Source organism: Echeneis naucrates, chromosome 22 (assembly GCF_900963305.1).
Source record: "Echeneis naucrates chromosome 22, fEcheNa1.1, whole genome shotgun sequence".
NCBI classification, from domain to species: Eukaryota; Metazoa; Chordata; class Actinopteri; order Carangiformes; family Echeneidae; genus Echeneis; species Echeneis naucrates.
Genome location: NC_042532.1, coordinates 14944160 through 14965750, shown reverse-complemented (window position 1 = coordinate 14965750; position 21591 = coordinate 14944160). Strand labels below are relative to the sequence as shown.

Genomic DNA, 21591 nt, shown 5'->3' with positions numbered 1-21591 from the left:
GTCAGTGCCACTATGTGGCCACAAGAAGATAACGCAGCCAAAGGAAGTGGCTTTAACTATTTCTGAACAATATCAAATAGATACTCCTGAGAAGGAAGAATAGGGCTTTTGCTTCTGAGGCTCTCTGGTCATGTTTAGCTTGATACAGAGAGTCCTTTCATGATCAGCAGCCATGTGTGGCTCTGTAAAGAGAACAATATCAACCAGAATAGTATTAGACAAGACATTTCCATATCTATGTCTATCTACATATAACACACACTGCATAAATCTACTGTATATTCACATACATGTTAACACAAACTCAACGGACTTGTATCGTTTTGTACTGTATATCACACAATATAAGAGTTATTATTGAATTTTTCGGTGGCCACTGCACTGTACAGTATATAGATGCCATACTAAATGAAATGTGACACCTCTTGTGTAAAATACATGACAGTGAACGGTGTTGATAAGGACCACTTTATGTCTGAATGCGATGCCAATACTGTACGTCATTCACTGGCTGTGCCATTAATGTGACTCACAGACACAGAAGTACAAATTAGCAGAAACGGTGTTTTCATGAATTTTATCATTGTTGTCGTATGTGGGACTCACACTGAAGAGCATCAACCGGAGCCATAAAATATTGTATTGCTCATATAAAATATTGTGTCTGCTCATGCTAACCTCACCTTTTCTTTATCCAGGAGATCAGCGATTTAAATAATAACCCAAAAAAACGACTCCAGTTTGTCTGTGTTTCCACCCTTCTTATGATAGTGTGACTTTTATTACTGATAATACTCATATTACTGTATGCCCCTGCTATCTTAACCGCCCTGAAGTGCTGTGTTGGGAATGCTGCTGTGTGTATGCGTGTATGTATGTGTGTGTGTGCAATATGTGTATGCATTATATATGTAATCCAAATGGTTGGAAAAGAAAGGGGAACTGAGAAAAGAGAAATAATTTTACAGAGTGTATTCCTTGGAAATAAGATGTACTTACATGACTAAGAATGGTGTTGTGATTGTGCTTTAAAGGGAAAAGAGTGGGATGTCAAGGGAGGGTAAAGGGTTTATTTATTACTTACCGTACTGTATGTATTGCAAGTTGTGTCCGGGAGGTTGACATATTAGAAATATAACAGATTGTTTCAGTCTTGGTGAAAAGGGAAAGGATATGATACTGTGATGAAATAGGCACTGAATGGTTTAATTGTGCACTAGGGATGCCAACACTAATCACTGCTTTGTGTGTATGTGTGTGTTTTCAGACTGAAAATGAAGTCACTCCTCTGTCAACATCACTGAACTATACAGCACTGCAGGTAGATCACAGAATCCCTCATTAATAACACCCTCAGAGGGCAGAAACAGTGTTTCCCCACAACAAAGGTCCAGGGGAAATACTTCAGTAACATGGCAGAGTGTAAATGTTATAACACTGGCCAATTAATAACCCAGTTTGGTCAAGCTAATGCTTTTAAAATTTCTTTATCAATAAGAACTTCAGTTCTTTCTCCAAAGAGCTTTTGCTGCTTCTCATGCCTGATAATTAAGTCAAGTTAAACTCTTTCTGTTGAAATTGTCTGTTGTCTATCTGGAGTGCTACATTCAGGGTCCTAGCCAGATTTAAAAAACAAATACTGACATCATGATTCTCCAGTCTCTCCAGACTGGATGCTGTGTTTGGATATTTCACTATTCATTTAATGTTCAGTTTCACTGTCGATAGATTTTTATTTGCTCTCCATTCAACAGCTGATGTGAAGCATTTTCCCATCTGAATAAATGCTTTTCTTTCACAGATTTGTAGGTTGTTGGCCATAAGAGCTGGTTCATGGTCAGCTTTGTAAATCCATAGGTCACTAATGTCCAATGGTTCCAATAAAGGTGCACAAATGCTGAAATGATCTACTTCTTTAACCTGAAAGTTAGAAAAGAAAGTATCCACCAGGTGTAAGTTTTTCAATTCTATAATGTTAACTTCCTTTTTTGTTGAAGACATGACCTCAGGTATTTTAAATGTGGCTATGGCCCTGACTTCATCCACACAATCCACTGGGATCCTGCCCATGGAGTTAGAATGAGAAGAACGCACTCCGAGGTTCCATTTTCAACTTTTAGTTATTGTAGTTTTGGTTAATTTGAGTCCAAAACTCAGAGCAAGTCAAGTTTATAAGCCATAATTAATGGGAACCTGGAGCTGCCTGTTCTAGTTATTCTACGTCTATGGTTCTGTCTGTCACTGATATTACACTAGGAGTAGGGAGAAGTTGCCCGAAGATTGGTGGAGCGTGATCAGTGTGTTTGACAAAGAGAACAAAAAACTGAAGTTACATTTTGAGGTATCTGATCACAAATCTGCCCTCAAGGGCAACTTCATCACAAAGGGTCCTGTTATCAGCCGCAGGCGGCCAGAGTGGGGCCCCTTCTTATGTTCAGCTACATATTATTACATAGTAAAACATTGTGCTTGTTTAAAAAAAGAGAAAGAGAGAGATATGTGTGTTGTTCTTTTTTTTTTTTTTTTTTGTAACTGGCTTTACAAAATTATGCTTTAATAAATTATTGGAAATTGTCCTCTATTTAATGATTTTTGTGTGGAGTTGTTATGGCACACATACAGTATCAAGCAGCAGCTTTACTTTAGAGAAAAGTCCCCAAAAGTAAAATGGTATGTAACAGAACTAAGAATCACACACAGCTAAATAAATAAATCAAACAAACAAACAAACAAAACTGTATTTATGATAAGCATTTTTGTACTTTATAGGGAATTGGGCTGTTGATTTGAGGGTCCCAGCTTCTTTCCTTCGCACTGATTGCATGTTAAGGATCAATATAATAAAAATAAAGTCTGATGAGTCAGAACTGACGCCTTTAATGTCTCTATAGTGTTTCATCATGCAGACTAGAAATGAATCCGAGCGTTTTCTGTGTAAAATAAAGTCAGGTAGGTAAAACTAGCACCATGTAGGCCTCTCGGTCTGAGATGTTTTGGAGTCAGAGTGAATAAAAGGCCTGGTTGTTTTCTCCACCTCTCTCGCGCTCCTTCCCCTCTTTGGTGCGTAACGCGTGCGTCAGGCTGCTGCGTCCTGCTCTGCTCCTTCTCGGCAGGTTCACTCCTCCGCTGTCAGCGTCAACCACTCCGGCCGACCAATTCCCTCCCTTTTCTCTTTGTTTTAAGACCCAGGATTTTCTCCAAGTCCTCCGGATTTAAGATTTGATAAAGAATTTGTGGAGTAATCTTCGTCCAAATCGGTCGGATGATGGATTTGCGGATTTTACTGCCCTCTCTGCTGCTTATCGTCGGTTTGGCGACAGTTTTCGCTCAGACTTCCGCACCTGGAGAAGGTAGGAGTGGAAATGGGTGACAGCGAAAGAATTAGTGGCATTAAAAGTATTACTTGGTATGTTAAGAATTACTCAGGGCTTTTTTTTTCCGAGTCCATGCTAAATAATTTCTCCTCAGTATTAAGAACATTGCGTTAACTCTCTTCTAGTTTAAACTTCTTCTTATTTAATTGGGTCAGAACATGAATTTGAAAGGACCAAAAAAAACTTATTTTTAGTTGTTGACTTCCACTGTGTGTATTCTCTGGCCTCAGATCAAGTATCACAGGAGAATGTAGACAAATGAATAAATCCTGGTTTAGTTTTAACAGCTAAACTTGAAATGAAGCTCAGCTGTAATGAAAGTGATCTCAGTTTCACATCACTGTGTTTTGTTGAACTCTCAGCGGGAACTGAAGGCCTCTTTTCAGTTCTCTTTCGACCTCCCCCAGGAACTCACTCCAGCATCAGTAAACAAACCGACCCCAGAAGAATGAGACCTAGCTTGTTTTCACCTCCATGTTACTGGTACATGGATATATGGAGACAGTCCCAGCTCTTGTCCCGTGCAGTCTGCTGACAGTAATATGACTTGTCCGAAGCCCGTGTGTTTACTCGGCTCTGTCTCCGTGGAAAATGTGCCAGAGGGATTAGCAGTCGTTACGAAAACCACAATGAGCACAAACCTGCAGGCCTCATTTAATCTGCTCGGCGGAGACCTTTCTGCCAGTCTCACTTGTGATGAAGTCACTTGTACTGAATGCCCTGTGTGTTCGCCTCTTTGTGGTTTCATTTGGGTGTCTTCAATGAACTAACATTCTTCTTCTTTTTTTTTTTTTATCCAACAGCCTGTGAAGCAAAGAACGGGACAAACTGTGAGGAATGTCTGAAAAATGTGACGGTAAGTTCTGTGAGAGGCCTTTTGTTCCTGCTGAGTTGATGTAATTGTGGCTTTGGATTGTTTGTTTGTGTGTAATGGAAAAGTGTCCCAGGTGGAGGAAGTACCCTGAAGGGTTCCTCCTCCTCCTCCTCCCCGCCTGTTGAACTGGTTTGAGGAGTAACTGATCTGCCGTCCATTCTCACCCTCCTCTTTATTTTCAGCCTCTTTGTGTGAATTCATGCCCCACAGTGTTTTCCTGAATACCTCGGGGTCTTCATTTGTTTGAGTAAACCATTGTTGTGTTTGTTTTTTTTCTTGTTTATTTTGGTTTTTTTCCTCGCAGTGCCTGTGGTGTATCAAAACCAAGATGTGCCTGACTTATCCAGTGAGGACCATCCTTCCACCCCACGCACTCTGCCCACTGAATGATGCACGCTGGGGGCTTTGCTGGAGTAAGAGAGTGAACACACACACACACACAGGCTATTTGAATTTTTTTTTTTATCTGCACGATAGATATTGCTGTTCACATAAGGCATTCAGATGAGTTCTCAGTAATCCTTTTTAACAGAGGGCACTTTATAACAACTTGTACCGTAAATACAGTTATGTCAGCAGTTAAAACTAATCTTGGCTATACAAGACAAATAGGTCCCTTTGAAAAATATTGTGTTGTGATGGCGGGCTCACTTCATAACTTAGCATCTCTGCCTCCTTCTGTAGTGAACTTCCAGACACTGATAATCACTTTGGCAGTGCTCGGTGGAGTCATCATCATCGCCTTCCTGGTCTGTTTGTTCTGCTGCTGCAAGTGTGAGAACTTTGGGTAAGTGTGTGTTGAGCTCTGAGCTTCACCTTTATGCCATCTCTATTTATTGAATATTTACAAAATGGTGACGATGATGAAAGGTGTAATTGACCAGATCTATAGAGCCATCCTGATCAGTGATAGATTCAACTCTCAAACCTGCTTTTAGACTTCATGTTACACCTGCAGAAGGTTTTAGTATGAAGTGAGGATTTGACTCAAGTTCACGTGACCTTTCTTCCCCCCTATTTGACCTTGGTAAAGCAATATGATTATGATCAGGGCTTTTTGGGTCATAGCTGAACATTTCTGTCGGCTTTGAGTGTTTGAACTTGCGCACACACACAAACATAGACGGCGTGTGCTTTCCCATGATCTAACGCACCATAACCGGACTTTAATCTCATGTCTGTGTGTCAGATCCAAACGGTTTGAAGCCAAGATGCAAAGACAGACCGATAAACTGAAAACCAAGCAGGAAGAAAGGTGAGTTTCACAACCAGTCATGTGTTTTCGACTGTGCAACACTGTTGGCTGTGTTTCTGGTTAGTGTGTTCGACACATCTACAGTAGATGTCATATACATACATCAATTGTAAACAAAATGCCCAAGATGGACTTGGATTTGCATTGTGTCTCAATCTGAACTTGCCTTGTTGTAGATCTCTGGATTTTGAGCAAAACAGAGCGTTTTGACCTTTTACCCTTATCACCACCTTGTCTGATCTAACCCATGTCAAAGGCACTACAGGTTTTTCTACAATGGGACATCACATCACAGGGACAGCCTCAAAAAACAGACTTCCCAACCCAAGCTGTTTTTCCCTGAAGCTATATTTCAGTTTCAAGCATTTCTGCCTGCTTGAAACGTTTCCCCATTGCACTGTAAACTGCTACTTGTTCCAGCTCTAAACTGTAATCACTGACTTCCCTTTTTCGTAAATGAGTTTGTAAAAAAAAATAAATAAATAAATAAATTGGTTTAACGCCGTCTCAGAGTGCATTTAACGCTCCGCTGTTACGGCTTTCTAGTTGCTTCTAAATAGTCTCAATATTTGTTTGTTTAATGGATTATGGTCCACAGTGCACAAATGTACCAGCTGCTTCTGTTGCATTGTTGGTCCTTATCCATGTCAGTTTCCTTCATAACAAAAGCCAAGACCAATTAGGTGAAAAATGCACGCGTCACGCTGTTATCAGCCCAGATATGGTGGTGACGTTGTGACTTTTAGGATTGTGCAAATATTCTTTGACTCACAAGTCTCATAAGCAAATGTTTCTGTTTCACAGGAGGGCAGAAATGAAACAGAGACACGATGAAATCAGGAAGAAATATGGTGAGTGCTGACATTTGCTTAAACTTTTTTCTTAATTTCTCTTTTTCACATGTGCATAACGAGGTATTGGTTTCTTAAAAAAAAAAAAAGAAAATTTTCTACCGATTTTTCTGGAAGAATTCATTAAACAACATGACATGGAATTCTTCTTATTATTGGTGTTGTTATTATTATTATTATTATTATTATTTTGTTGTTGTTGTTATTATTGCTGTTATCATTATCATCACTCGTTGTTTTATGCTGCTCTAGGTCTTAGTGGACAAAACCAGTACTCCAGGTTTGCATGAGATCACCAGTGAGCTGACATTTTGCACCATAAATCTTCAGATTTTTCTGGAAGTGTGATTTATAGAACAGCAGCAGCAGACCGCGTGGATTAACTAAACATGAATACAAACTTTAGAGAAAATGTTTAATAAGTGACAAGAACTTAATATGGATAGCTTCTATTGTCATACAACGGGGATATCATGTTCTATATAATGACCCATGAGGCTGTAACCGTCGGATAAAATAGACCCACAAAGACTAATTGTGTTATTTATTAGGGTGAGTGTGATTGTACAGTATAGACAAAAATCATTATCGGTATTTTCTTTTGCTTAAAAAAAGTACTTTGCATGTGTTGCTCTTCAGAAGTCACCCTAGAGTTAAGCTAAGAAAAGAAAAAACTATTTTTGTACTTGGTATAATTTTCTTTTCGGTGTGACCCAGTCCTGTTGTAAAATACACATGTTGAAGGCCAAAATCATTGTAGTATTACTATACGTTTCAGTTATAGTGTTTTGTTTTGTTTTTTTTATTTAGTTATTTTTGGAACATTTTAGATTAAGGAAATAGGTCAATTCTATGACATCTAATTGAAATCTCCCTTCTTGCACTCTGAATTAACAAAAATGTAATAAATAAATTTAAGTGAAATGTTGATTCTTAAATCTAATCTAATGTTACCTTTTATCCTGTTGTTGAATGACAAAAAAGCTCAATAAAAGACTTTCAAATTATAATGAATTATAACAATGAATACAACAATACATTTGTTGTATTTGTGTATTTCCTACTCATGCTCTCATAAAAATGAAAGGTTCCATATTCATATTTTGTCTTTTGCCTTTTTTTCCCCTGAGTTTTAAAAATTTACACATAAAAAAATGTCGTCGATGGCTCTGTAAAAAGGGAAACTGCCTTTGCTACCAACCAAAGGCTGAGGTGACCTTTAATTCACCTGTGTGAATTAAAGGTCATTTTCATTTTCCCCAATGTAGGTGCAAAAAAGTTACCGATCAATAACACATTCATAAAATATTTAGCAAGAGCATGTTTTACAGCTGCGGATAATTTATAATTCTAAAACTATTAATAAAACATAAAACGAGAAAACTAATCATATGTACATTTTTTATGCCAACAATTAAGTAGATCATAGTAAACTGGACAACTTCCAATGCAGTTAATTTCTAATGGAAGTTTTATGTTTTGTAGGACACTGCTTCATTACAACTCAGATCGTTGGAGTATTTGGTTTAAACAACCTTCTCAAATAACCGCAGATATTAAATGTATGTATGACACATTGAATTAATTTAATGGATTTAAGCCTACAAATTAATGGAGGTTTGGCAGATTATCGTTCGCGTGATCGAGGATTTCACATCGGCGCGCGCCCCCGTATCCGCGCTCCCGCGGGTTCAGAAGTCACGTGGCCCTGTCACGTCCAATCCCTTACGAGCAACGGCTGTCCAAAGCGCGCGCCCGCGAGTGGAGGAGACGAGAGGACGGAAGGCTGCAGGAAGACCCGACGAGCCCGCAATTAACCGATTATCGCTAAAACCCGAACCGAAACCCGGCCGACATGTCAGAGGAGAAGCCAAAGGTGAGCCCGGGAGGCTCCGGGAGGCTCCGGCAGCTTACAGCCGAGCGTCAGGCCGCCTCCTGCCGCACCGCTTCTCATATGTGCTGTCTAAAATGGCCCTGGTTTGCACGTTTCTCCGAATCGGCGCAGTGTTTGTTTCGCAAATGAATGAGAACCCGCACCTCGATATTCCCCCAAAGAAAGCCCCGCAGATCGGGCCGGGGGCGGGAAGGACACACACACTGTCCCGCCAACAGCAGCCCGAAGGATTGTGTGCTCAAATGACAACAACTGTGTGATTGTTGTTTGCGGGTTTTTTTTTTTTCTTTGTCGAAACGGGACCACGTTATGTCCGCAACGCAGCAAATGCCGCAACTGCAGCAGCAACCAAACGGCGCTAACCGAGCTGACGCACTGACCTGAAACCGGAGTCTTTGTGTTAATTTGTCGGGGTTTTTTTTGTGCTGTCGGTGTTTGTTTGACCACAACACAACAAAACTGCTAGCAGCGTTAGCCGCTAGCTACAGTTAGCGGCGCAATTGGAGGGCTGCTGCGCTCAACGCTGAGCCCGGAGCTAACCATGCTAGCATTAGCACTGAGACCAGCCTGCTTCATTATGGCTCCAGAAAGTCTCCTGCATTAATTCTTTCCCCAACACATTGAGGCCTCGTTTGCCTTGCTCGTAAAACTAGTTGAAAAGTAGCAGGCTGACTTGAGTGCAAAGTGGCTGTAGTGCCTTGTTGTATTTACCTGATGTTTTTTTTCTGTGCAGGAGGGAGTAAAGACTGAGAATGATCACATCAACCTCAAGGTTGCGGGGCAAGATGGGTCGGTGGTCCAGTTCAAAATCAAAAGACACACGCCACTCAGCAAACTAATGAAGGCGTACTGTGAACGACAGGTGAGCTGAGAGACGTGAAGGTGGCTGCTGTTAAGCTCCCTCCTCTCCTGCAGCCTGTGAGGATTGTGGAGTTGCTGTAATGCCCCGTTTGGCCTGCCTGTGAGCTGTGCACTTCATTCACTCTGCTGTCCCTCTGCAGAAACCCCCCCATCGCTCATTCTTTTCATGTCTGTCTCATCCCTTCAGGGTCTCTCAATAAGGCAGATCAGGTTCAGGTTTGATGGCCAGCCTATCAATGAGACGGATACACCTGCACAGGTACAGGACGCTGATCTATTCACTGTTATTTTCTCTTTGAACATCATCAAAATGATCAGATAATACAATTGTAACATTTAAATGTGTTAATGGAGAGAAGTTACCGATGAGATACCCAGTTTATTTAACATCGATAGCACACATCATGCATTTAGCGGGATTGAATAGCCTTGAATTGTTGGATTTAATATTTTAGCTCTGTGATCAATGTATGTGTTCAGTTGTTTATTTCTGTTAACTGGAACTTCTGACTCTCTTCAGCTGGAGATGGAAGATGAAGACACCATAGATGTTTTCCAGCAGCAGACGGGCGGGCACTGCTAATTCCAGCCCATCTCCTTGACAGCCACCCTCAGACCATGTCCTCAGCCACCTTCACTGTCCCTCCTTTCATCATTGCCCCTCTCAGCCTATTGTTGTTATTGTTATTATTATTATTATTATTATTATTATTCCTTCAGTTTAAAGATGTCTGTCATGGATTTTCGTCAGGTGTGTGGGGAGGGGGGGAGGGGGTTCCTCAGCTGTTTATGTACTGTCTCAACCGGGGCTGAACTTTTGTGCGTGTCAACAGTCTCTTTGCTGGCCAATCAGGATAACTATTTCCTTCTGGCACCGCGAGCTGTGATTGGACCAACATCACGCCACAGCTGCTCCTGGTTTGTCAGTGCTTCTCGCTCACTCTCCAGTGAAAGCTTAGTATCCAGTAGTTTGTCATGGTTTTCATCCAGCGGGGTCAAATGTGACCCAGGGGTCACTAGTCAGTGGGCATGAAAATATTTTGGAAGTGGGAGTACTAGCTGAACTTAATACACACCTGCCTTCCATTTCAATTTGCTCTCTCGTTTGTGTGTGTGTATTCTTTTGTTTTTGTTTATTATTTTTTTTCTTTTTGCTGATTAGTGACTCCTGGTCTTGTGTCAGAAATTGATTTTAATTCTCTTTGCCTTTTTAGGTGCTTTTGCTAAAGAGTTCCGCAATGTTTTTGTAATTTTTTTTTTTTTTTCTTTTAAGAATTAACACCCAAGAGGCTTGGGTTTGTTGGTTTCTTTTATTTTTCTGTTTCTGTACAGAAGTATCAGGGTGGATGTTAGATAAGTGTTCTGGGGCTTGGACCAAATTTCCAAAGACTGAGCTTCTGTTTCATATTTGCTCTACTCTTCTCCAAACACAAACTATAAGGTCAAATGTCCAATTTTAAGGGAGTTTGTATTTCATAGATGTTATTTGCTTCTTCTTTGACTGCTACTAATTGAGAAGTATTCTTTGGAGATTTCTGCCATTCAGACCAACACTCAGTCATTGCCTGTTAAGGGGATGGGAAATTCTATTGAAACCACTGAGGTCCATCCTTATTCAGACTTGGGTGGGTTCCCGCTGTGTAAGGATAATCTGTTGACGTGGGGCATCTAACTTTTGTTTTCTCTCCCCATTTCCTGAAGAAGTGGGCCAGTGATCGGCCTTTATGGTATTCTTACAAACTGCTCTGCTTGTGGGTTTTCTGGGTGGCCTGTGGGGGGGGGAGTGACCTTGAGTTTGTTCCTCTGTGCTGTTTTGGGATCCGCCATCACACTTCTGTATTGTCCTAGTGAATGGAGGCTGATGGTACAACTGATGGCTCGTGCTTTGAAGAGGAGCAGCCTCCACTTTGAATGAGGATATTGCAAAGTCAGTATGCGTTGGTCATGCATTGTGAAGACACTTTTCTCTGCTTTGTCAGCTGTTGAGATGTTTTCCGATGTGCACACTGCAGAATTTCCAGGCCATTTGATTTTAACACCTTTAACTGCAATTTTGAAAACTGCAGCTATCAAGTCGAGATGAATGTCTCAGATATTAAGCTGTTAGGATGCATACTGTTTGCATACTGAGAGGGCAGGGAGGTCAACTGATGGCGTTTGGGAGATAAGTGTTCTTTACCCACAGGGCCCCATTCTTCGTACACAGATAACTAAGTTAGCTTGGTTTGATTGTCGATGGTCTGACATGAGCTCGGTTTTTTTTTTTTTTTTTTTTTTTTCAGTTCAGTCAGGATTAAAAGGAGTTAGTCCTTGAGCTCAAAACCTGCAAAAGTGCGAGCTCCTAATTCGTTGATGATCCTTTTAAATTCACCAATTTTACTTTAACATACGGTTGCATCATTCTTCAGAGCCACCTGTCGTTCAATGTTGCTACAGCTGAAGAGTTTAAGTTAAACAGTCACATACTAAAAGAACAACAATGTAAAAGCAGTGCAATTTAGGATAAAGAAGGACCGTTATATGTTTAATATATTGTGATTTGTTCTTATGCAAATATTTGCAATACACTTAAAATTCTTCTTGAGGCAGCAGTATTTGAGAAATTAGAACTGGCCTTGTGAATTTCACATTTTAATCGTTCAGATATGTTCCCATATCCTAACTAATGTAGTTTGTAGTTAATCCTCGCTAAATGGGTGCTGTAATTTTTAGAGAAGTAATCAAAGTGTAGTGCAATTATGTTTTACATCTGTATTTTTGTATTTCTTTCTGTATAGTTAAAACATTAGTCAATGCCAGTACCCAGACATTTTTAATGAATATCTGAAAGTGGGAAATAGATGCCTCTTTACTGCTGATTGTTGTATTTACTGCAGTCTCTTCATTTGTCAAACCTGCTCAAACTGTGTGATTGCTCTTGTAGAGAAGCTTCTCCACAAGCCACTCAGAAGTAATGACCATGGATTCAGCTTCCCTCTCAGAAAATAAAAGCACAGTTATCAAGACAAACAACCATCTTTTGAGCTGGCTAACGTGAGCTAAAGTTTGTAATGTTCGTAGAATGGGGCCCAAGTCTTGTCATGTTATTTGTTTCTCTACTGATCTGTACATTATTTGTGGTCTTTTACTACTGTATACAATAAATATAGTTTGGTACTCAGATTTGCTGTCTTTGTTTTATTTTTATGTTGAAAATGTGTCACATTTGTATGTTTAATGTTTTACAATTATCGCTGGATGTTTTAGGATGTGCATAGAGTAAAAAGTAATGCAAGTGCTTAGCAGTTTTGTTTCATTCATTTTTACATCGGACAATGCAACAGAATCTCCTGCCATATAATTAACAGTGTTCTTTCTTATGAATTTATTTGTGAGTCAGGTTAATGCTTGTTTTATTCATGTGTGATAAATACAGTAGACATTGTGTCATGGCCATCATTGATGGGGTTCCAGTTTGCTTTGGATGGAAACATCACACCCTGAATAATATCAAGTCTGCAAGGTGGCGCCATTAAGTCATAATTTAATATTGATTTGATGATATCGTATTGACTTTTGTTCCATCATGAAAAATACATACACACTTGAATAAAAATACACTGCTTCAAAAATAAACAGGTTCAGTCCAACAGGAAACTGACTGGTAGAAAAACACAAAAACTATTTTTGATTTTTACATCAAATAAACATGCAAGGTGTCCTGTGTTAACCTTCCATCTGATCAGACAAAGTGACTGAATAGTTACATTCAGTACAGCAACGATAAGATATTAACAGCGGCTGATAAGTCAAACCAGGAAGGAAAGTCGTGTGCCAATCTACATCAACTTCTCTTTATCTAAACAGCCCCATCTCAAACCGCACAGCAGAGTTTAGCACCCACTACCTGTGGTGCCTGGAAGGAAGAAAGATTAATGGCAGGATAGAGGGAAAGATGGTCAGGGCACAGCTGCTATCTCCTATCCTGGTGCACGTGAAGTCTATATTAATATGGGTGAGAGAAGGATGAGTGCATTTGCCTAGTAAATGTGCCGGTCGGTGGATGAGAAGATTCTGAGAGATCAGTTACAGAATGAGATGCCGCTGTCTCTGTAAACACTGATTATTTAACAATTGCCTAGTAACCAACAAACGAACGCCAAAAGATTGGAGTTGTCAGGATGATTAAATTGTTGGGTGACCATGGACAATAACTCTACAGAAACTATAACAAGGTGGATCAAGTGAAATTAAATACATAAAAAAACACTGTTTGGACAAGGTCTTTTTTTAGTACCTTGTTTATATAGTGTTTATATAATTTAAGTTGCTTTCCTAATTTCAAATATGTAACTGAGTCCATGTACAATTTGAGTTAACTTTCAAGGCACTTCATTATATTTCCAATAACTGATGTTTGTTAGGAAAACAGCACAGTTGGAGACTTTCATATTTCAGCTGAGTTCATGCACATACCTCGGTTTGTCAGGTAATAAACGACAGGATAACAGCTAATATGACAATAGCTGAGCTCATATTCATCTATGCATTAGTGGACCAAACAGATGTTCTGTTATTGTTTTAGATTGCCTTTTTAATAATAAAAAAATAATAATAATGCAAAGGCCCCTTTTGTGAGCTGCATGTCTGGATATATTTGTCTTTAGACTGATGTTTTCAGCATTATTCCATTAAAGTATTTTGTCCGACTGCTTGTCTGTCATAAGTTAGCTCACATACACACCAACACACACACAGGAACAGCTCGCCCCTCTGGCAGGTCTGTGTCATCAGAGGCGAGTGTGGGAGGATGAGTGACGGGCTGCTTGGTGATTTGCATGGCTCCTGTGTTTAAAAGGAGCTGCAGGTGCAGGATTCTCCATACAGATGAATGGATTTCTTTCCAAGCACAGATCCTCTTCTCTCACTATTGAAGTACACGTGAAGACAGGTATCCAGACTAGCTTTGACTATTTTCAACTGAATTTCGTGACCAGAAAACTTTCTTTGAGGGTTGAAAGATCTGAAAATGTCCATTTTGGTCAACACGAAGAATACACCATCATCTGATGTGTATTGTCACTTAAGATAGAGACAAAGGGAGCAAAACAGGGAGAGATACCTTCAGAATGGAGACTTTCGTATCAATCAGCAACTGAAGCAGACAGGGTTTTTGTAATGTCATCGCTGATATTTGTGCAGCTCCTTCTCCTGGGGTTAAAGTTCATCAACACCACCACAGACTCATGGAGACACTGTACAGGTATTGTACCATTTTATCCTATTTTATCCGCTCTAACCTCAGCTTTACTTTGTATCACGCCAGCTCAGTTCAACATGTATGATGTTCAGCTAATGGTAATTCCAAAGATGGATTTATGGTTTCATCTTAAAACCTGGGAAACCCCTCCGGCTAAAATTCTTCTGGATAATTCCAACTGTCTGCATCTGCTTTACTGTGGGAGCGCTTTTGTGTGCAGCTCTGAGAGCAATATTAACTTAATTTAACTACCAAAAACATGCACAGACAGTGGATGTGCTTGGGATTCCACAACTATTTTATACACATCAAACATTAATACTAACACTGTGCATGTTTATATGACGCCTCAACAATTGTATTTGTCAATGACTTAATAACAACCCCTATAGATCCACCAGCACCCAGGGCTGTTTCTCACACATCAGGAAGCCTCGGGGACTCCAGTATGATGTGTCATTAATTGATTTATTAGTTTATAGCACTTCTCAACCTTTTAAACTCTTGTCCCCTTAAGACAAAGCTTCTTTGTGTTTATTTGAGACCCATTAGTTTGGTATGTTGTTGTGTAGTTGTGTTGGAAGAAGAGTTACTTTACTTCTTTACTCTTAACGACACCGTAAAATAAAGCAGCTCGTGAATGTTAATCCAGTAGCGATGAAGTGGTACCCAGTTAGTGGCATGTATGCGTTGTCAGGAAGATGCAGAAAATTGTAAACAGTTTAAAAAAAGGAGGAGGAGGGGGGGAAACTGAAGCAGTAGCAATTCTTGCTGCATCCAACCTATAAACCAAATCTCACAATTACTAAAAAAGAAAAGGATTTTTAAGGAAAAGCAGCAAACTGTCACTTTAGAAAAGAAGGAACTTTTAATTGTTTGGTATTTTTGCATTTAATTTAGTCATTCATCTAATGAATAATTGAACCCATCAAATAAGTGTAGTGGTATAAAAGGTACTATTAATCATCTTCATGGTCATTTTGTGACCCCCACCCTCAGGTCAGGAGCTACCGTTTTAAAGTACATACATTTCCACATAATTAATTGCAAACTGACTTTTTGACCTTTTTATTTTCCTCTTGTCTGCAGATTTGCTCCCTCTGGATCTCCTCTCTTTTGTCCTCGAGAGGGACACCTCCAAACTTGTGCCTGGGGTGCACATGAGGGTAGCTGGAAGGGTGAAGGGTGTGCATTTTTCTCGCCCTCATACCTCCATGAGCTTTCCCTCCTCCCAGCTGCTGCCAAATTGTGACGTCTTCCCAAAAGAATTCTCCATTATTGTGACTCTGAAAGTCACTCACTCTGCAACCATGGTGAGCATCTGGTGGAGCGATCAATCAGTTGACCCGCCATTGCACCGCCAAGTTAAAATTCTTTAAATGGTATTTAGTGAATATGTTGGCAGTCCCATCCAATTCGATGTGCCTGAATGTTTGTCCCATTTGCCTCGCAGAGAAATGAGTACATCTTTTCTTTGATGGTGCCAAAATCAGTGGAGAAAAGAGCAGAGGAAAAGAGCGACCGGAATTATAATGGAGACAATTTGGAAAGCAACGAAAAGATGGGTATCAGTGGAGAAGAACAAAAAGGAGAGCAGAAGAAAGTAAAACTTGATGAGGAACGTGGACGGATCATTCTGGGACTGAAGTTTTCGAGAAAATGTTTGCACTTCCTTTTTAAAGGTCACGGAGAGGTCGTAGAGCACTGTCTCTTTCGAGGTACCCAACTGGCTGATAACCAGTGGCACACTCTGGTTCTAACCGTCGGTAATCACGTAAAACTAACAGTGGACTGCAACTCACCAGTGGAAATGTAAGTTCACTGTTTCTCCCCTTTTTATTCCTCCTGGGCGCTTCTGTCTGTTTTCTGTTGACTGTCTGCCTTCCACCACCTTCTCTTCCTCTGAATCCCCCTGAGGAGTAGTAGATCCTTCACCACAATACAATGGCAGTGCTCCAAATCTGCTCAAACCCCTCAAGCCATATCACAGTGGCCTGACAGTATGTGATAGATGGTTTCCAGTGGAAACTCCCTCTGGCTCAGGGAAGGGAGGAATATCAGCACCATACAGTACCTATACGATACAATTCATGTCTCATACTGTTCTGTCTCAGACAACGACAGAAGAATGTGAGAAACTACTTTAATTATAACCTTCGTTTCATTTACAGAAGAGAAACTATTTACTTCAGCTATTGGAAATTATTGTTTTTTTGTTTTTGTTTTTTTTGTGTGGCAAACAGCATTCCCCCCAAGCCTTTCCCTCCAGACCTCAGTATACGGGGATCCAGATTCCACATTGGCAGTCGGGGAGGGTGGAAAGGCTTGTTTTCAGTAAGACATATATCTTATCATAACAACCTATAATGACACGAATAATGTGCTACTAAAACATTGTAAAATAACTCAGTTAGCCCGTTTATGCTCAACCAGTCAGAGCCTTTCCTTCTGCCCATGTGCAGGGCCTGCTACGACAGCTGGTCTTGGTGCCCGGTTCGGATGCCACCGATCAGATCTGCCCCTCTTCTAACCCCCAACTGGCAGCTCTGTCGGTACCGCCTCTTCTCCTAGACCTTCCTGCCGTGGGGAGGGAGAGCAACAGCCATCTGACTTCTTATGGTAACCTGCATTTTAAAAGGCACTTGATACTACATGATCTCTCTTCTCATCTGCCTCTTTAATTATCTGCTTGCCTTTGTGCTTTGATCACACACCGTCAGGAACGGAGGAACCGGTGTCCGTGGGGTTGGCGCGTTCTTGCTCAAAGCTGCAAAAAGGCAAGCTGTGGTTCAATCCACTCAGGAAAGGCCTCTACCTCTGCGACGGTAACATGTGGGTCACTGTGCTTGAAGGTGAGAATTGTTCATCAACCCTCATGAGAAATTTCTGCCTCGGTAGAGCATTGATTTAATTCAGCTCTTCATCTGCTTAGATCATAAAAGGCTGGACTACCTAATGGAACATCAGATCCTAACCACCAGCTCAGAGACGCATGATGTGGAGGTATGTGTCACTGAAAAAAAGGAAGATTTTTATTTCTCTATTCTGTTGATACTATCCCTAGAATATACATACCCTTTTTTTGAGGTGTCTACATTTCCAAGACCAATGTTGTCAAAAATAGGGACCCTAAAAAGGTCGTGACATGGCCCTAATGGTCCAAGAGATCACCACCACAATGAAAAATACAAATTAAAAATGAGCTAATTTATGCACATGAAGTTATGGTCACTTTTCAGACTTCGTCTCCCTTAGATCACATGCATCTTTCTCGTTTGTTTCAATGCAATATTAGCATCTCAGCACACAGTACTGGCACAGGCAAAACTGCCAGACAACTGAATGTGCACATTCATGACATTCACCAGGCAGCCTTGGTTGGCTGCGACTGCTGCTGGTCCCTGTCACAGCCCCACTGTTGGTTGATATCATTTTTACTTAAAATATTATGGCAATTTTCACCACTGCATGTTTTGTTCTTCTGTGACAGGTGGCTGTGTATGTGAAGTTGAATATTTCATATTCAGTTGTTGTTTTATTTATTTTTAAATTAAATCCAATCCTCAGGTTTTCCAGGTACCTGGTCTGGGTCTGATGGCTGCTATGGCTCACCGCTCCAAAGCTTCTGGCTCTGCTGTGTATCTGTGGACCCAGTCAGGATTCAAACCCTACCAGAATATCACCACCCATGAAGCCCTGGTTTGGAGACACTTCAAAATGGGAAAGAAAGTATGACGATAAGGAAGTTAAGAAGCATGGGAGATATCACATTTTTGTCACAACACATAGTTTCAGCCCATATTCCTTCTGTTTTCCTTGTTTTTGATCAAGATATTTCTGGTGGTGTCGAACTCTGGTAGAGGGCCAGACACTCGCTTTAACAAAGACTCAGAGACTGACTCATCGGTGATCTACAAGTGGAGCAAGAAAATAAAAAAGTTTGTGCGGTTCCAGTCACTGCAGACCTTCTGTGCCAGAGACTGGGAGGCCTTTAGTATCGACCACCAAACCTATCTTGCTGTGGCCAATCATAGAAAAGGTAGGAACCAAATATCCATCAAATAACAATGCGTTGGCCTCCAGATTTGCTGTATTAAATCTGCATAAAATATTTTTTTTCTGATTTGTCTTTCAGGTAATAATAATCACACTATAGACAGTGTGATATACAAGTGGAACGAGCTGACAAAATCTTTCGAGGTTCACCAAATGCTGCGGACCTCAGGGGCCTATGACTGGGAGTTCTTCACCGTGGGACCTTACCATTTCTTGGTGGTTGCAAATGCTTTCGATGGAGTGACCACATCTGTGGACTCCGTCATTTATGTTTGGGTCAATGGAAGCTTCCAGGTGTTCCAGACAATTAAGGTATGTGATGAGCAGTAAGTAAGGCCGGAGACTTTAATTTGCTAACAGTGTGGCACCGAATGAAAATACAGGCTAAATTTGTACAGTGTTTGAATATGGGTGTACATTTGCACTTTAATGTATCATTTTGCTGTATTATTTCCATACCATTCATTTTCTAACCCAGCAATGGCTTTGATTTCCTCTGTTGAGATCAGTATCTCCGAGATGAGTATGAAAAACCATCTATCTTGTCAGTACACACAGGGGGAAGGGAATATGAACGGGGAGAGATAAATGGGTAATGAAAAGAGAGATGAGACGGGCGTGTCTAAGCATTTTAGACAGAGCCCAAAATAGATATTGTGGTTTGCCATGATTTGCTTGAGCAATAGCAAAGCTGTGACATGTAACTGATAGTGAATCGTATATTTTAATCTAGCCACATTTGAGAGGTGAACGTTGACACATTGATAGTTAGATAGATGAAAAACCGTACGTGTGATTTAGGGGAAACTCCACAGTGGGATAGAAAGGCTCACAAAAACACCCTGAAGCAAGGGGAAATGAATCATCCAAAATAATTAACTGAGAAAGACAACATCATTTTGACACCGTTTAGCCCGTGTTAACAGTGAATCTGCATTGATGAGATGTTAGTCTGTCAGTTGGTTAGTCTGGGACATTGGTCCAGCCGCACAGTTTGCGTTGTAATAATCTCTATGATCCTCCCGCTTATCCTCTTGTGCCGCCACCAGGACAAAATTTTCACTTATCTGGTGAAATTTCTCCCTCTACTCTATAGATTGTCAGAAAAGTACACGTACGCATCGATAGTTGGTGCGTTTCTTGCTTTTCCTCTATTGCCAGCAGAATTTGACCATTTGCACTTTTTGAGTCAAATGTCTCATGATATTGATTTGATACGGATTAAAATTCTCATCAAGATGAATTTTGACAACTTTGGTGATCTTCTGACTTGATGCCATTCAGGTGGAAATTCTGTCTAACACACACATGAAATTCCCACGTTTATTTCCAGTGCCAAGCAGAAATGGTGAAAGACGGTGAAGATAGTAAAGATATCAACTGTTTTTGTTGCTCTCATGTCTCCTTTTACATCTCAACACTGCTTCGAATTCCACCTCAGTGACGGTGTATTTCTATCATTATGTTTTCCTTGGTCATTGTAGACATTTTGCGCCACAGACTGGGAAATGTTTCAGATTGGCAGAAGAGTTTTCTTGGTTGTTGCCAACGGCCACAGGCTCCATGGTAATGGACCAAGTCGATATGCCATCAATTCCACTATCTATGAACTGGACATGGGTGGACAGCTATTTGTCCGCTTCCAGGACATTGTCACCTACAGGTATTAAAGCATTATATAAAAAATGGACACAAATGGACATCAGGAACACTTCCACGCATTCGCTGGAATTTCGCTCTCCTGTAATCACTGCATACCTTTCTGTCTCTACAGCGCCGTGGACTGGGAGTTCTTTAGCCTCGGGGAGGAACATTTTCTGGTTGTCGCTAACTCCTTTAACGGAGAATCCTACTCTCTCAACAGCATTCTCTACAGGTAGTCAACTTGTCAATGACACCCCTCCCAGTGTGCCGTCTTAACTTAGTGCTGACATAATCTAAGAGACACACATCAATGCTAGTATAATGTAGATTTATTTTCCTCCTGTGAGCCTGGCAAGTGTAAACATATCAGTAGTTTTGACCAGTGTGAAGATTCACTAGTAACTAGGAAATTATCTGTGGCTAGATTTTTCTCTAGAGCTATTTTTAAACAGATGCAAATAAACCTTTGATTTGATTCCTCTTTGTTTGTTTTTAGATGGCAGGGATATGAAGGCTTTGTTCCTGTTCATTGGCTCCCAACCATCGGGTGCAGTGACTGGGAGTTTTTCAGCTTTAATGGAGACTCATACCTGATCTACTCTAGTGCCAAAGCACCTCTCTCTAAAGTGTTCAAGCTGAAAACCTATTAGGTATAAAAGGGAGTTTGCACATGGCTTTGTGAACTGTCTCTCTACTGTTTTGTGTGTGTGTGTGTGTGTGTTAATGTGAAGTGTACATTGTCCTTTTGAGTCTGCAGTACAATTATGTTTTAAATGTGTGTGTGTCTTTATGAATCTATGCTACACTTTCTATCAGTCTAGGAGCAATCATTTAGTTCTGTCCTTTTCAGGGGTTAACTTGTAGGCTTTAACAACCTGAGGAGGAGACTGCATTCAACATCTACACGAAAAATTACCCACAGAGTTTGAAGACCCTAACCCTAACCCTTCCTTTGCTGTTTTAGGAAAGAAACATTAAGTGAAATTGAAATATAATAAAAGCTTTAATTTGCATGTCAGCAGAGATTTCATTTAGACCACCATGAAAATTTCAAGAAAATATAATTTAGGTATTTTTCTGAGATAATCTGGTAAAACAATCCTTCATGTGGTTACTTTGCAATATTAACTGTTTGCAGTAATATTGACAACTAATGTTCCCAAATTTTAAAAAGAAAATAATCTTCACAAGGTTTCCATGATCATATGTCAAATGGTTTGCATTTTTCTTTACAGAAATGAATGGATGCCCTCTGTAAGATTCATATCTTTCCATAAATGCATTTTATATTGGAATTATATTTAACATTTTGTTTATCGACTGAATTGTGTTCTATATTGTGTTCTATGTGTTCTATATCCTGCCTCTGACTAACATACATATGTAAAAGTGAAAGTAAATTATTGAATGAACAATAAAGCAGATTTATGTGCCAAACAGGAGTTGTTGTCGTTGTTGTTGTTTTTTTTTTTTTTTTTTTTTTTTTTGCATTAACTGTCAGCTATTATATATTCGAGCGGCACACACACATTTTAATGATCAA

The 21591-nt window shown here is 40.2% G+C and overlaps 3 protein-coding genes across 4 annotated transcripts; all 3 read left to right on the top strand.

Moving 5' to 3' along the window:
* The first annotated feature begins 3084 nt into the window (after positions 1 to 3084).
* Positions 3085 to 7453, top strand: pttg1ipa (PTTG1 interacting protein a). Its single transcript, XM_029493934.1, has 7 exons — positions 3085 to 3350; positions 4178 to 4230; positions 4553 to 4661; positions 4933 to 5035; positions 5438 to 5503; positions 6308 to 6354; positions 6607 to 7453. Exons 1-7 carry the CDS (start codon positions 3263 to 3265, stop codon positions 6642 to 6644), a joined length of 504 nt encoding a protein of 167 aa, XP_029349794.1. The 5' UTR covers positions 3085 to 3262; the 3' UTR covers positions 6645 to 7453.
* A 642-nt stretch (positions 7454 to 8095) lies between these two features.
* Positions 8096 to 12271, top strand: sumo3a (small ubiquitin like modifier 3a). 2 transcript variants are annotated; one of them, XM_029493443.1, is made up of 4 exons: positions 8096 to 8230; positions 8982 to 9110; positions 9297 to 9368; positions 9630 to 12271. In XM_029493443.1, exons 1-4 carry the CDS (start codon positions 8210 to 8212, stop codon positions 9690 to 9692), a joined length of 285 nt encoding a protein of 94 aa, XP_029349303.1. In that variant the 5' UTR covers positions 8096 to 8209; the 3' UTR covers positions 9693 to 12271. The 2 variants fall into 2 exon arrangements, with proteins under 2 accessions (XP_029349303.1, XP_029349304.1); XM_029493444.1 differs by lacking the exon at positions 9297 to 9368.
* A 1718-nt stretch (positions 12272 to 13989) lies between these two features.
* Positions 13990 to 21490, top strand: LOC115035848 (thrombospondin-type laminin G domain and EAR repeat-containing protein-like). Its single transcript, XM_029493877.1, has 14 exons — positions 13990 to 14351; positions 15438 to 15661; positions 15802 to 16160; positions 16592 to 16682; positions 16811 to 16967; positions 17069 to 17200; positions 17281 to 17351; positions 17916 to 18077; positions 18180 to 18387; positions 18484 to 18716; positions 19889 to 20067; positions 20179 to 20280; positions 20545 to 20698; positions 20899 to 21490. The coding sequence occupies exons 1-13, from the start codon at positions 14267 to 14269 to the stop codon at positions 20696 to 20698; spliced, it is 2157 nt and encodes a 718-aa protein (XP_029349737.1). The 5' UTR covers positions 13990 to 14266; the 3' UTR covers positions 20899 to 21490.
* Positions 21491 to 21591: the final 101 nt, after the last annotated feature.